This window comes from Amphibalanus amphitrite, unplaced genomic scaffold (genome assembly GCF_019059575.1).
Source record: "Amphibalanus amphitrite isolate SeventyFive unplaced genomic scaffold, NRLGWU_Aamphi_draft 000216F_arrow, whole genome shotgun sequence".
NCBI lineage: Eukaryota > Metazoa > Arthropoda > Thecostraca > Balanomorpha > Balanidae > Amphibalanus > Amphibalanus amphitrite.
The window spans coordinates 197,165-210,693 of NW_024881711.1; the positions used below are offsets into that span (position 1 = coordinate 197,165).

General features: G+C 48.5%; 1 protein-coding gene across 1 annotated transcript in view; it reads right to left on the minus strand.

Moving 5' to 3' along the window:
- Positions 1–12,313, minus strand: part of LOC122385366 (betaine--homocysteine S-methyltransferase 1-like) — a 60,495-nt gene extending 48,182 nt beyond the window's left edge. Inside the window, exon 1 of the mRNA XM_043373594.1 lies at positions 11,930–12,313. Coding sequence (XP_043229529.1) covers positions 11,930–11,965 — 36 coding nt within the window. The 5' untranslated portion in view covers positions 11,966–12,313. The remainder of the gene's footprint in view (positions 1–11,929) is intronic.
- Between the last annotated feature and the right edge of the window lie 1,216 nt (positions 12,314–13,529).

The following is a 13,529-nucleotide window of genomic DNA, read 5'->3' on the forward strand; positions in this document are numbered from 1 at the left end:
GATTTTTTTTATCAATATAAGTATTATTGGATCTGAGGGCAGGGCAAGAAACAGGACTAGACATGCACAATTTTCCCGAAATCCGGGCCCAACACCGAACCGGCAGCAGCACCGAATGGGTCCTTAAGACGGGAAGACAACAAGGTATCGGGTTTGAGGGCACTGGGTAGGGCAGAGAGGGTCACAGGGCCTGAATGCAGATCAGGGCGCAGGACCTGAAGGAAGGGCAGGGCAAGGTACAAGACCTTAGGACAGGGCACTGGGAAGGTCACATATCCTAGGGGTAGGGGGCAGGACATAACAAGGTGTACGACCCTAGGATAGGGCAGGGCACAAGGACTGGAGAGCGCATGTATGTGCTTAGGTGCATAGTAAATCAGGGCACAAAGCAATCAGAAAGACAACATCAGTTGCATAGTAAACGACCGAGGCATGTTAATTATTTTTGCTTGCACTTTTCCGCTGAAACCATAACATTTCAGTGTGGGACGCAGTGGTCCAAATTTCGCAAGGGCTACGTCCCAAAGGCAGGGGGCTGCGTCCCAAAATGGGACGCAGTCAGTATGTTAAAATATGCCCTGCTCCGTGACCTGACGCGTGCGTACGTGGCGCACGGGTGGAGCGAGAGTTATGGACTTCATGGGGTGAGTGTTGAACTGTGTTACCTTGTATCATTGTTACTGTATATTGTACTTTACTTTGTGCGTACGTTACTTTAATTCGTTGTGGGGTCCTCATACATTTGTGACTTTAACTGACTTCTGTGCAACGTTCGTTGTTTAGCTAGATGATTGTGAAAATTCGGGTTATTTTTTTCTATCGATTTTTTTAGATTAGGCGCCTAGAGTTAAGATTTCACTGTGCCTCTGGGACAGAAATTACCTGCCTGAGTATTTGGTCTCTGATCTCTCGAATCCCTTGCTAATTTACCTGCAATCGTCCCGTTCACGTTAGTACCATTTAATATGGCTCATCAGACTTTGGTTACACTGGGATTACCGTCATTTGGGGGTAACACTGGTTCAGTTTCTAGGTTTATTTCTGACTTTACGACGTACGCGGCTTTTCAAAACTGGGATAACGCTAAGCAGGCTAGCCTACTCCCTTTGTGCCTTACCGGTATCGCTCGTGATGCGTATGACTGTCTCCCGGAGGCATCCAAAAAGTCGATTACTTTGGCTTTTGGGGGTCTCCGACAGGCCTTCCCTTCCCATGGCGTGATCGAGGCTCAGGTGCAGCTGAGGGGCTTGAGGTTTGACCCAAGGTCTGACCTGGATGCATTTGTCATCCGACTGAGGGGACTTGTTTGCGCTGCGTTTCCGGACAGTGAGGCTGATTGTCTGCTGTTCAACTACTTTATGCAGGCGCTACCCATGCAGTATCAGTCCCGTTTGATTTCTGACGGCATTGCGTCGTTTGACACCGCACTGGTCGCAGTCCGCAACATGTGTTGCGCGGCCAGGCTGAACGTGAGTCAGCCTGCGCCGGTTCGGCAGGTCCAGTCTGAGAGCGACGTGCTCCGTCAGAGGGTCGAGGAGTTGGAGAAGGAGTTAGCTCGTCTGAAGGGAACCGGAGGTTCCAAGGCTACCGGCTGTTTCTGTTTTTGTTGTGGTGGTGAGGGCCATGTCCGTAGAAACTGTCGTAACAGGAACTCTGTCTGCTATCTCTGCGGCATCAAGGGTCACTTGGCTCGAGTCTGTGGACTTAGGGCTCCGGAAAACACGAGTGGGGCCGCCGGTTCCGCCCCACCGGGTCGGGCCCCGTACCCGCAGAGGGGGGCCAGGGGTGCTCCGGCACCAGGCAGCGCTCAGTGGCCGCCGCCGGTGCCGCTGCAGGCGGACGCAGCTCTGCATCCACCGGGGATGGGTCCCTCGATGCATCAGCCGCGGTTCGTACGGCCGAATCCGGCTCCGGACTCGACGGGTCAACCGAGGACCTCGACCGCGTCGTCCTGCTGAGGCGTGATATGACTTTCGATGGCGTGGTGGGCGGTGTTCGGTGCTCCCTGCTACTTGACACCGGTAGCAGTATTAACTTGCTCAGTAAGTCTGTCTTTGATGTTTTGCCGAATCGTCCTCCACTGATGAAGACGTCTGCTGTGGCGAGCACAGCCACACAGGATCCTCTGCCGCTGCTGGGGAGGGTAAAGGTGTCTCTGAAGTTGGGAGGTCAGACCACAGTTGTGCCTTTCTTTGTTTCAGAGTGTATTGATGTGCCTGTCATGTTAGGTTTAGAGTTTTTGGCTGCGTGCCCATGCGTAATTGACATGTCTGCTGGCCAACTGGTTCTGACGCCATCGCGAGCGGTTCGTTCAGTTTCAGCTTCCGTCATTTCTGTGGGACGGGTGATTCTCCAGAATGACCTGTCTGTTCCTCCGGGACATGAGTTAGTTTTCTCTGGTTTTGTCCCGAATTCAGACTACCGTGGCCCGGCTATGATGGAGCCGTGCGCTGATATTGAGGGCCTTGAGTTTGTCCCCTCAATTGTGTCTGTATCTGGTCAGTCGGTTCCGTGTGTGGTTAGAAATGTGACAACCCAGCCGGTGACGATTCCAAAGCGTTCAGAGGTCGGCCGGCTGGAGGTCGGTATCGCAGAGTGTCCGCTGTCGGGCGATCAGACCGCTGAGCGGGATTGGCGTGATCGGCTCGACCTGTCCGGTAGTGATCTTTCCGACCAACAGCGTGCCGCGCTCACTTCTCTGCTCGCTCGGTACGAGGATATGCTTGATGGTCGCCTTGGATTCACGTCTCTCGTCCAGCATCACATAGACACAGGAGACGCCCCTCCTGTCAGGTGTGCTGCTCGTCGGGTTCCCCCTTTCCTCCAGGAGAAGGTAAAGGCTGAGCTCGATCGTATGGTTGAGGCTGGTATTCTCGAGGAGAACTTTGGGAGTAGTTGGGGTTCTCCAATCTGTGTCGTTACCAAGAAGGACGGCAGTGTTCGGATCTGCGCTGACCTGCGCAAGGTCAATGCAGTGACCCGGATTCCTGCATATGGCATTCCTCGAATTGATACCATTCTTGACTCTCTTGCGGGTCATTCCATGTTTTGTGTACTCGATCTTAAGCAGTGCTATTACCAGATCGGAGTAGCTCCTGAGGACTGCGACAAGACTACCATAGTCACTCCATTTGGTTCATATAAGCACAGGCGGCTTCCACTAGGAATTAATGGCGCCCCGATGACATGCGCTCGACTTCTAGATCTAGTGCTCCGTGATGTGCCTCCAGATACTGCTGTAGCATACTTTGATGATATTTTGATAGGTGGAAAAGATTTTGATGATGTCATGAGCAAACTCGAGCTGGTTTTACAGAGGTTACGTGCCGCAGGCTTGACAATCAACCTGAGCAAATGCTCCCTGTTCCAAAGGTCTGTGAAATTCCTTGGGCACGTCATTTCTGCCGACGGTGTCGCAGTCGACCCTGAGAAGGTCGAAAAAGTCCGTAACTGGCCAGTTCCTCGAACCGCCAAGCAACTCGCTTCATTTCTTGGCATGGCCAGCTTTATGCGTAAGCATGTCAGAGACTTTGCTAGCATTGCAGCCCCATTGCAGCGCCTGCTGCACAAGGACGTTCGTTTCGCGTGGACAGACGAGGCTCAGAACTCGTTCGATAGGCTACGCACAGCCCTATGCGAGGCTCCGGTTCTCACCGTGCCGGATTTCAGTCCCAATGCTGGTGTGTTCATCCTGGAGACTGACGCGTCACAGGAGTCAGCGGGTGCTGTCCTGAAGCAGCGGGTCGGCGATGATGAGAAAGTCATTGCGTATGGCAGTCACAAGTTTTCAAAGGCGCAATCAAATTACAGCGTGACTAAACGTGAGTTACTTGCAGTGGTTTTATTTGTTGATAAATTCGCTCCGTATTTGCTTGGTCGGCAGTTTTTAATCCGGACTGATCATGCCAGCCTCCGATGGTTGCTGAATTTCAAAAATCCATCTGGTATATTGGCCCGGTGGTATGAGATTCTTGGCCAATTTCAGTTCGTCATCGAGCACCGTCCAGGGTCAGAGCACGTTGTGCCTGACGCTCTCAGCCGCAGACCTCCAGATGTGGACGACAAGGCCTGTCAGACTGAAGGTCTTTCTGCCCCCGTGTTTCGTGTCAATGCTTCTGACTGGTCAGTAAGCTACATTCGCGCTGAACAGGACCAGGATCCAGACTTGTCTGAGATCAGGCAAACCGAAGAAGAAAGAATTGTCTGCGGCAGCAGGTCGGTTTCTGTCGCAGTGGCACCGACTACGACTTGTGAATGGGGTACTTTTTCGTCTGTACCGAAGGAGACCGTTTGACTCTGATCAGCTCCAGATTGTGTTGCCCAGAGCTCTCATTTCCAGCGCCCTGGCGTCACTGCACGCTGGGCCTTCCGGTGGCCACTTCGCAGCTGACAAGCTGTTCGAACAGGCCAGACTCCGGTTCTGGTGGCCACAGATGTTCACCGAGATAGAGTCCTTTTGTAAGAAATGTCCCCAGTGTGGTTCACGCAACGCCCCAATTCCGGCTCCGAGGGCTTCGCTTGGTGAGCTCTCAGCAACAGAACCACTCGAGGTAGTGGGTCTGGACATTCTGTCATCATTGCCAGAGACTCCAAGTGGTCACAAGAATCTTCTCGTTGTAGTAGATCACTTTTCACGCTGGGTAGAAGCGTATCCGTTAAAGAGTCAAGAAGCAACTGAAGTTGCTACAGTGTTCGTTCGCGAGTTTGTTTCCCGATTCGGCTGTCCACGCCGGATTCATTCAGACCGCGGTGCTAACTTCACGGGTGAAGTCTTGAAAAAGACTTGCGAGCTTCTGGGTATCGCTCAATCCAAGACTACCGCGTTCCATCCCATGTCCAATTCTATCGTAGAACGCACTAACCGAACTCTGATTAACATGTTTGCAAAATTCCTTGAACAGCATGAGCACGCTGAGTGGGATAGAAATCTCCCGTTACTTTTGCTTGGGCTGCGAGCTCAAGTGCATCGATCTTTAGTTGTGTCACCCTATTGTGTCATGTTTGGAAGAGAGCCCCGGCTACCGATTCAGCTGGAGCTCGACACCCCTCTGAAGGGCCGAACCCGACCCATCACGGAATATCTTGATGAACTGCGATCAAATTTGCAGGCACTTCATCGTCTCGCGTTTGACAATGCCAGGCTCAGTCATCGACGGAACAAGGCGGTTTATGATCGGAAGATAAATGACTTTAAGTTTGCCCCAGGTGACCGTGTTTATTTGCACAAGGGAGTGGTCCCAAAGGGATCATATTATAAGTTCCTCCGACCGTGGAAGCCCGCGGTTGTTATAGCCAAAGTCGGAGATATGAACTATAGGATAAGGTTAGATGGTGCCAAAGCGACACTACTTGTGCACCACAACAGGCTCAAGCCACGAGCTGGACAGGGTCCGGACCAGCCGCGGAGCGGTGTCGCGACCGATCCCGCGACTGATCCTGTGCACCCCACAGGGGGGAGGGGACGTGTGGGTGACTGGTCTCGGGAGGTGGTGGGGGAGTCTCAGTGGAATGGCCATGCTGATGAGCCAGCTGTACTCACTCGTATTGCCCCTGATCAGTCGTATGTCCCATGTATTTCGCATCCGGCACTGAATTTGAGTCCCACTGTGCCGCTCTTGACCAGCGGTGTCCCCGGTGATGCGGGAGATCAGGGACCTGACCCAGGCGCGGGTGACAGACTGAGTCCCGCTGGTAATCGTGAAGAGCAGACGGAGGGTTCGGAGACCACCGCATTAGGCGATGCGCCTCTGAGACGCTCTGCGCGGAGCAACAAAGGTGTGGCTCCTGAGCGGTTGACTTATGGGTAATTTTGTTGGTAACTGCCGTTGAGCCGTGAGCACTGAGCATTGTCATGTGAAAGTTCTAGCCCGAGTCTCTGTGGTGAAAATAAAGTAGAGCGGACAATGTTGGGTCGAGGGCCCCGACTCCTTCATTTGTTATGTCTCTAGTGGGTTGAATGGAGACTCGTTCGATTATTGCCGCAGATTCAGAGGGATTTAGCTGGAATTTGTGCAGTGTTATAATGTGCTCCTCGATGGTGTCAATTGTCCGGCACGTGTGTGATTGATTTCTGAATTGTGCTGCCGCTGTTCCGGCCGGTGTTAAGCTGACGTTGAGAGGACTGTATGCTCGTTAAGGGGGAAGAGTATAGGCGGTGTGTCACGCAGCAATCCGGCGGCTCTGCGCCGGTTGCGGAAAAATCTGTCGGCTCCGGTCATGTGACTCCCGCGGGTCGAGAGCCACCAATCGCTGCGCGCCACGATTGGCCGGCGGGTCGGCCGTCCGGGCCGCGCGGCGGTGACCCCGCCATTCGTGCACTGGTTCTGTGTGGTTCGTGACGTGTGCGTCTGCGTGAACGGTAAGATTTGTTTTTTTGTTACTACGAATTGTTGGAAACCCTTATTTGTTGTTAACTTTACTTTGCTTAGTGGTTATTTTCATCGTTGTCTGCATTTGTGCGTTGTTAAGTTAATTTTAATCTGTTGCAGGACGCGAGCTAATTGTCGAGCTAATGGCGAGCTAATTGTGGAGCTAGTCTGTGGAGCTCATAGCGAGTTGATAGCGGAGCTCAAGCTAATGTCTGAGATTTGAGATTTTGAACTCCGCACCACAATATAAACTTGAAAGCATCAGCACCGTGTCGTGGATGGGAGGCAGCAATCGTGACGCAGGGCTCGGCACCCCGGCCCTACATATATGTAATTACGGTGGATGCAACCGCTTACTCGATACTTATCTCAGTAACAGTAAAAACGAAGTTTTCCTCAAATTCGTTGACACTTTGTGTCATTGTGTGGACATGGGTGCCAGCTGCCACGAATGACGTCATCAAAGTGTGCTCTGCAGTTCCCAGGCATTTACCGAGCATAATTTGAAATGTAATATTCTTGCGGTAAGAAATTTTTGGCCCGACGCTGAAGCTGCTAAACTTGAAGTGAGAATTTCGATGATAAACTTGGAGCCAGAGTCCTTTTGAATAAAAACAGACTATAACTTTGATAGCCCTCCCAGCTACAGCCTCACAGTTTTGGCCTCGCAGTAGGTACATGACAACTTGTCTAGCTTTGAAAGCCCTTCCAGCTATATAAGAATATCAAATATTTCTTTGAAATAATGTTTCGTTTGGTCTGATCAATTTGTGACGCGGAAAGGAAAGAATAACTGGTTTTAAAAATGTCGGAAAATATGGTAATGGCCACTTCTGAACACCGATAGCGGCTGTGTGCGGTGGCGTTGTGTATGTACGTCTCTGCCGACGGTGGCGAGACAGTGGTGTCATGTCATGACATCCTACCGGCCGGCCGGAGGTCTATAGCCTTGGGCCGGTCTGCCCGTCACACCAAACAAACACGCCGGCGAAGTTATGTAAGCAGATTAAACACGGTACTGTACTAAATCAAAATTTTGAATCTAAAATTTCAAACAGATTTTAAACAAATGTTCAACAAAATGAATACAAGGCGCCAAGGATTGCCGTGACTTTCTACAAGGGACATTACGTTGTGAATTAATTAACCCTCGCCGGCATTGCTGTTTTGCCATCTGCTAGCGAACAGAGACTGGGGGTCTTTGAAACCCTATTTGTTCGGCTCCTAATAGAACTAGCACTTGCCCTGGCAGAGCATTTTTCATAACACGGCCTGGCAAGGGGAGGTTAATGCAACCCCCTTCTTGCGATTGGCTCCTATCCTATGGCACCTAGAAACACCAAATTTGGTAGGTAGGTGGACCCCCTGGAATTCTCGCCCCTGAGCAAATTTGGTTGCTCTAGGTCAATATTCAGGGGGTTTTTGGGGTATAAATGTAAAATTTCGCTAAAAAAGGTCAAAAGTTAACTTTAACTTTTGATCAAAATAACACAGAGCAAAAACAAAAGCATCAGTGAACTCAGCACGTCAAGGCGCGTCGAGTGATATACTTTTTTGCTTGCTGAAGTGTACTGAAAAATAAGCACATCTTAAGTACAACTTAAGTCTTAAGAATGGCCGAAATGCTTAATTTTGCATATCATTCGACTCGGCTCTTCAAGAGGAACAGAATGTACCATTTTGAAAGTTTTATCATTATTATGTGATAAGTTATTGGCAAAAACGTCATTTGACCTCAGTTGACCTCATTTGACCTGACCCATGGATAAGTACACCAAACAAAGAAGCACCAAGTGACCTGCTGTTAAGTACTGTAGTTTCAAAGCATAAAAGCGGTAGAACGAAGCGCATATCTCCAGTATTTTCCGAATTTAGTATTTTCCCATAGGCTTAACATTACGACGTAATGACCTCTAGGCTCTAACTGACCTCAGGTCAGTGACATAAAAAAATCCGAACTATATGTTATACAACTCGGTGAACTTAGCACAGCCCGAAAGTTTGAAGGAAATCAGTCTAAAACTGTGAGTTGGACAGGTGCAAAAAGAAAATTGAAATTTGACCATGACCTTGTACCGGTTTTTCTGACCTGGTGACCTGACCCAAGGTCATCTGGACCTGAAATTTTCAGGTCATATGTAAAAAGGTTGCCCCATAGGCTGTGCCAAATGTGGCGACGCTGCGCGTCACCGTTATTACGCTATCTTCGAAAAACCTTAGGGGGTCGCATCGACCCCCCCCCCCCCCACCTGCCAGGGCGAGGGTTAAAGGGACCCTCCCACCTTCAAAAAAGTCAATGAATTGGCATGAAAGTGATGTCGCTCGGTTCAAAAAGAGCAAAAACAAATATCTACCAAATTTCATCGAAAAATATTCACCGGTTTTCAAGATATTAGACTTTTACTTTTGTTTACTTTTTGGGATCTCCGCTGTTCCTAGCAACTTCATTTGAAAGTGCGGCATTTGTTGCGCGCAAAGCAGCATATACCACCGCGTGCTACAAAACGTTTTAGTCAAACATTTAAAAATCGTTAGATATCTGCGCTGACGTCACACATTCAGAGGGGTATTCCTATGCATTGGCCCCTCTGAATCAAAATGCTGCAATTTTGAAATTCAATATTTCCGATTTAAGGCATTTCTCGGTGTTGTGAGTGCCGAAACCGGTAATTGTGAGCCAGGGACCCCATTTTGGCTATCTCAACTCAAATCTAATGTTAAGGTGGGAGGGTCCCTTTAAAATATCATCGCAAAACATTTCATACGATATACAACGGATATATAACGGATATAATATATAACGGATATATGTAAGTTAAGCATATGAAATACTCCCTCCCTTTTTGCCTACCTGAACACGCCTATGATTTTCTAAAACTCTAATTTTTGAAACGTAGTCACACTATTGCTCATGAGAAAGCTAGCCTGAAAATTTGGTTGATATTGTCCATGTCCAAGAAACAACAACGTTCTAGACTTCAGAACAAATACGAAAACTCAGCGACTTTTGCACAATTATTTTTGGCTTTCTGTACGCCAAAACTTGCAATTTTTGTAACTTTTTTGGTTGAGTAATGTTGCTTTTGATTTGAAGAATTGGATGCTGCTTGTTCCACTGTAGTCGGTGGGTGGTTCTCGAGATATCAAGGTGTAACCAAGCCTTCCCTTACTACTCGCCAGCTGACCGTGACGTACCCCAGAAACAGACCAGGAATGTGTTACAAAAAAAGTTAACAACTCGACGAGTCGCAATAAGTGGCAGCTAATTTCTTCAGGATAATGACAACAAGAGTTATGCTATAAGGTAATGGGGTTTTTAATGCCGGATCCCGCTAATGACAAAAGTTGCGCATTGCCAAAGCTTAATTTACTGAATCGGAGCGATGTAATTGAAAAGGTGTAATGCAAATGATATGCAAATGCATACCAGCCGGTCTCGTAGCTCAATTGGTAGAGTGTTGGGCTCCGCGTGGTGAGAGCACGCGTTCCCGGTTACAACGGTCCGGGTTCGAAGCGCAACGGGCGCTTGACGTTTATGGGCCTCCAGACAGGTATGGTTGCGGTTGGTGGCAGGCCGTAGCCGCCAGATGAAGTCAGTGAGGGGACCGGCCGTGCGCGGCTATGTGCGCACGTTTAACTTTCGAGGCTCCAAATTCTGCCATTGAACCGGAATTGCGCGATCGGAGGGTAAAGGGGGCAGGGTCAGCGCAACAAGCTTCGCTTAGCGGGGGCTCTGTCCTTGTGAATCCTTTTATTCAAAAGGTTCGGACTAAATTTATAAAAAAATACGCAATTTCAAAACAAACTTATTTGGCATGACTGATGCTTGAGAAAGTATAAAGTACAAACATGAACTGTATTCAAGCGCATTTTTGCGATATCTCAGTCGGGGGAGGTTTGGTCAATCGTTGTCATTTTTAGCACGTGCTATTTTTGTCACACGTGCCAAAAATGGCAACGATTCTGCTATTTTTGACAACGATGAAGCCGATTTCACTCCTCAGCGAGGAAATCACGATTTTGGAAAGAAAAGCACTGATTTTCGAAAAAAGTGCTGCCATCTGGTGCAAGAAGAAGAAGCCAGCTTTAATATGCCCGTCGTTTGTATGGTAGTTTGTTTGGTGGCCTGAAGTTGGAACTTAAAATTGAAGGATCTGAAAATGATCGATATTGATCGAAAACATGATGTTTATGAAAAAATGATATGTTAAGTTGACAGAGGAAGTCATTTTATCCAGATGCGGTGGTTAACTTCTTGAAATTATTTTTGCTAATTGACGGCCGCGCATCATCCGTCATTGCATGGCGGTCGTCATGAACAAAAATAATTTCAAGAAGTAAACCACCGCATGTGGATGAAATCGCCTCCTCTTTCAACTTAACATATTCTTTTTTCATCAAAATTGTGTTTTCGATCAATATTGATCATTTTCGGATGCTGCAAATTGAAGTTCCAACTTCAGGCCACAAAAAGGGTATACGTCAACGTTGGACTACCATACAAACAACGGCCATATTAAAGCAGGTTCATTCTTCTTGCACCAGGTGGCAGCACTTCTTTTCCAAAATTAGTGCTTGTATTTCCAAAATCGCGATTTCCTCGCTGAGGAGTGAAATCGGCTTCATCGTTGCCAAAAATAGCTGATAACGTTGTCATTCTGGCACATGGTTGCCAAAAATGGCATGTGCTATAAAAATGACAACGCTTGACCAAACCTCCCCCGACTGATCAATGAGTAAAGGAGCACGCAACAACAAGAGTCGGGTCACGGGCCAAGGACAGATAGTTCAGCCTATCGAGCTTAGGTGGCGTTCAGATGGGTATGGTTTGGAAGTGCCTTACGTAATGTCAAAAATAGTATTGCTTTTCACCTGCTAGGATATCTGGCTACAAAATAAACCATCGTTCGGCTATATTTTTTAATTTGGTATCCTGGGTCCCTGAAGCGCTAGAGCGCCCGCCGCCCGGATCGCCTACTGTGCAGCGGTCAATTTAGCAATGACTGGGGAATACCTATGCATTTTGCAAGGTGGTGGTCGGTGGAAGGCGGGCGTTCTTATATATTACAAGCTGTCAGTCTAATTTTAAAAATTCAAGTAACGTTTCATAACTTAGGACTAATCTCAAGCAAAACATATGTTTCAAGGCATCGAGGTCACTAATGACGTCATAGGTCAGGTCGAAGAAAAATAACCAACATTTGGGCATGCGTATATCCATCGGAGATATGTAGCAACAGAGGATGTCCATTGTCCAATGTCCATAGAATTCATTCCGGGCGTTACCGCTGACCTAACAGCGGATGAGAACAGCCCTATATAGAGCCCTGGAGAACAGCAAAACATAATAATGAACTGGTAATGGAGCATGGTCACCAAGCATTAGAATAGCGACTTGTCCATACGTCTGGAGCCTCCCAGGCCATAGCCGACGAGTTGCGCGCCATGTGCGGCGCTGTGACAGCAAACGAATAGCGCTCATATGCCTGTCGACATTTTTCATTTAGCTGGACTATATGTGAACTCAACGTGCGGAGCCGCCGGTCGTTCTTTGCACGTACCTTTTTATTCGGTTGTCCGTTGCCGGGGCGTTCCATGGCTCAGTCGTCAGTTGGCGCAGTGTGGGAGTGCAGGGAGCCGGATGGCGAGGTGGCAGGCCGCAGCAGACCACCCTCCGCTGGACTCTGGAGTCAGGTCAGCCGACAGACGCGCTCGGGCCGCCGCTGCGGTATCGCTGCGGACGGGGCACGCGCAGGCCGGTCGACACCACTTAGAAGATGGCCGGCGCTGTCCATGCATTATATACGGCCCTCGCGCTGAATTAGGGCCCCCGGAGCTGTTCCCGCTGCAGCGTGAAGAGCCATCTACATTGTACACTGATACGAGGTGTTTATTTTCGCCAGTGTCCAAGGTCGCACAACAGCGCTCCGGCGTGGCAGGGCGCCAGAGTGCGCAGCTGGGTCGGCCAGCCGGCAGCTCGGGCGAGGGTCACGGGTCTGGTATGGTGTGCCGTGCGCCGACTACAGCGCCGCGCCAGCTCCGCTCGGCCGTGGGACAGGGCGGCGCGCTGAGCAGCGAGACGGCTACTTCACTGACCACAGGGCGTCAGACGTGGTCAGTGAAGATTTGTGAAGTCGTCAGAAAATTTGCTTGGTACCTTCCCGAGCATCAGTTTGACACATTCACACAAAATTTAAAATCTTAGGTCACCTTAGGTCAGGAGTTATTGAGGTCAAACTGACGTCATGTTCGAGCAAAAATGAGCAAAAAACATGAAATCTTGAAACGCTCACAAAAGCTACAGTTACCAAGCAATTTCAAAGTTCTTGATATGGTCATGTAGACAAAAGGCAGCGCTACAAAACTGCTATCTCGTTCAAAATTTTTGGATTTTGACCCCCAAAAATTAACTAATGATGTTTTTTTTAGAAAAACGCAAAAAAATACCAAAAAAAATCCGAATATCGAAAAACCGGAATATATGTGAGAGTCTTCATCCTCTTCTATCTACATACAAAATTGTAGATCGATAATACCTCCTTTTATGGCCAAGTTATAGCAAAAAAGAAACTTCGAAACTGATGACGTCAAATTTTTTAACTCAATTTTTGGCAATTCTAGACCACTTAGCGCAAAACAAAGACCACCATTGAACTCCTCGTGACGAGATGCATCGAATCGATACCCATTTTATGCAAAAATATCATCATTAAACTTTGACCTAATTTGACCTGACCTTGACCTGACCTTGACCTGACCTTGACCTGACCTTCACCAGAACATAATTTAAACTGACCCCAAAGGCTGTCTGACCCACATAATCGTATTTGGCATATATAATGGACCATAAAACATGCATCACATATTTTCATACTGTGACCCTCAGTGACCTGACCTCTGTGTCCTGACCTGGTATCAGTGACCTCAAAAAGCAGAATATTTGTTTGACGAACATTCCCCCACCGATGATTTTCAATGAAATGCATTTTAATCGATTTTACCACGCATTTCTTGAAATGCCTGTAAACGGTGAAAACTCGACCTTTGACCTGACCTGTGACGTCATCGGTTTGACCTAGGTCAATGAAATTGGGTCACAAGGTAGTTCCCTGGTAGGGCTATACAACACCGTTTGCTGCTTGTCCCTATGTTTCGTGGTTC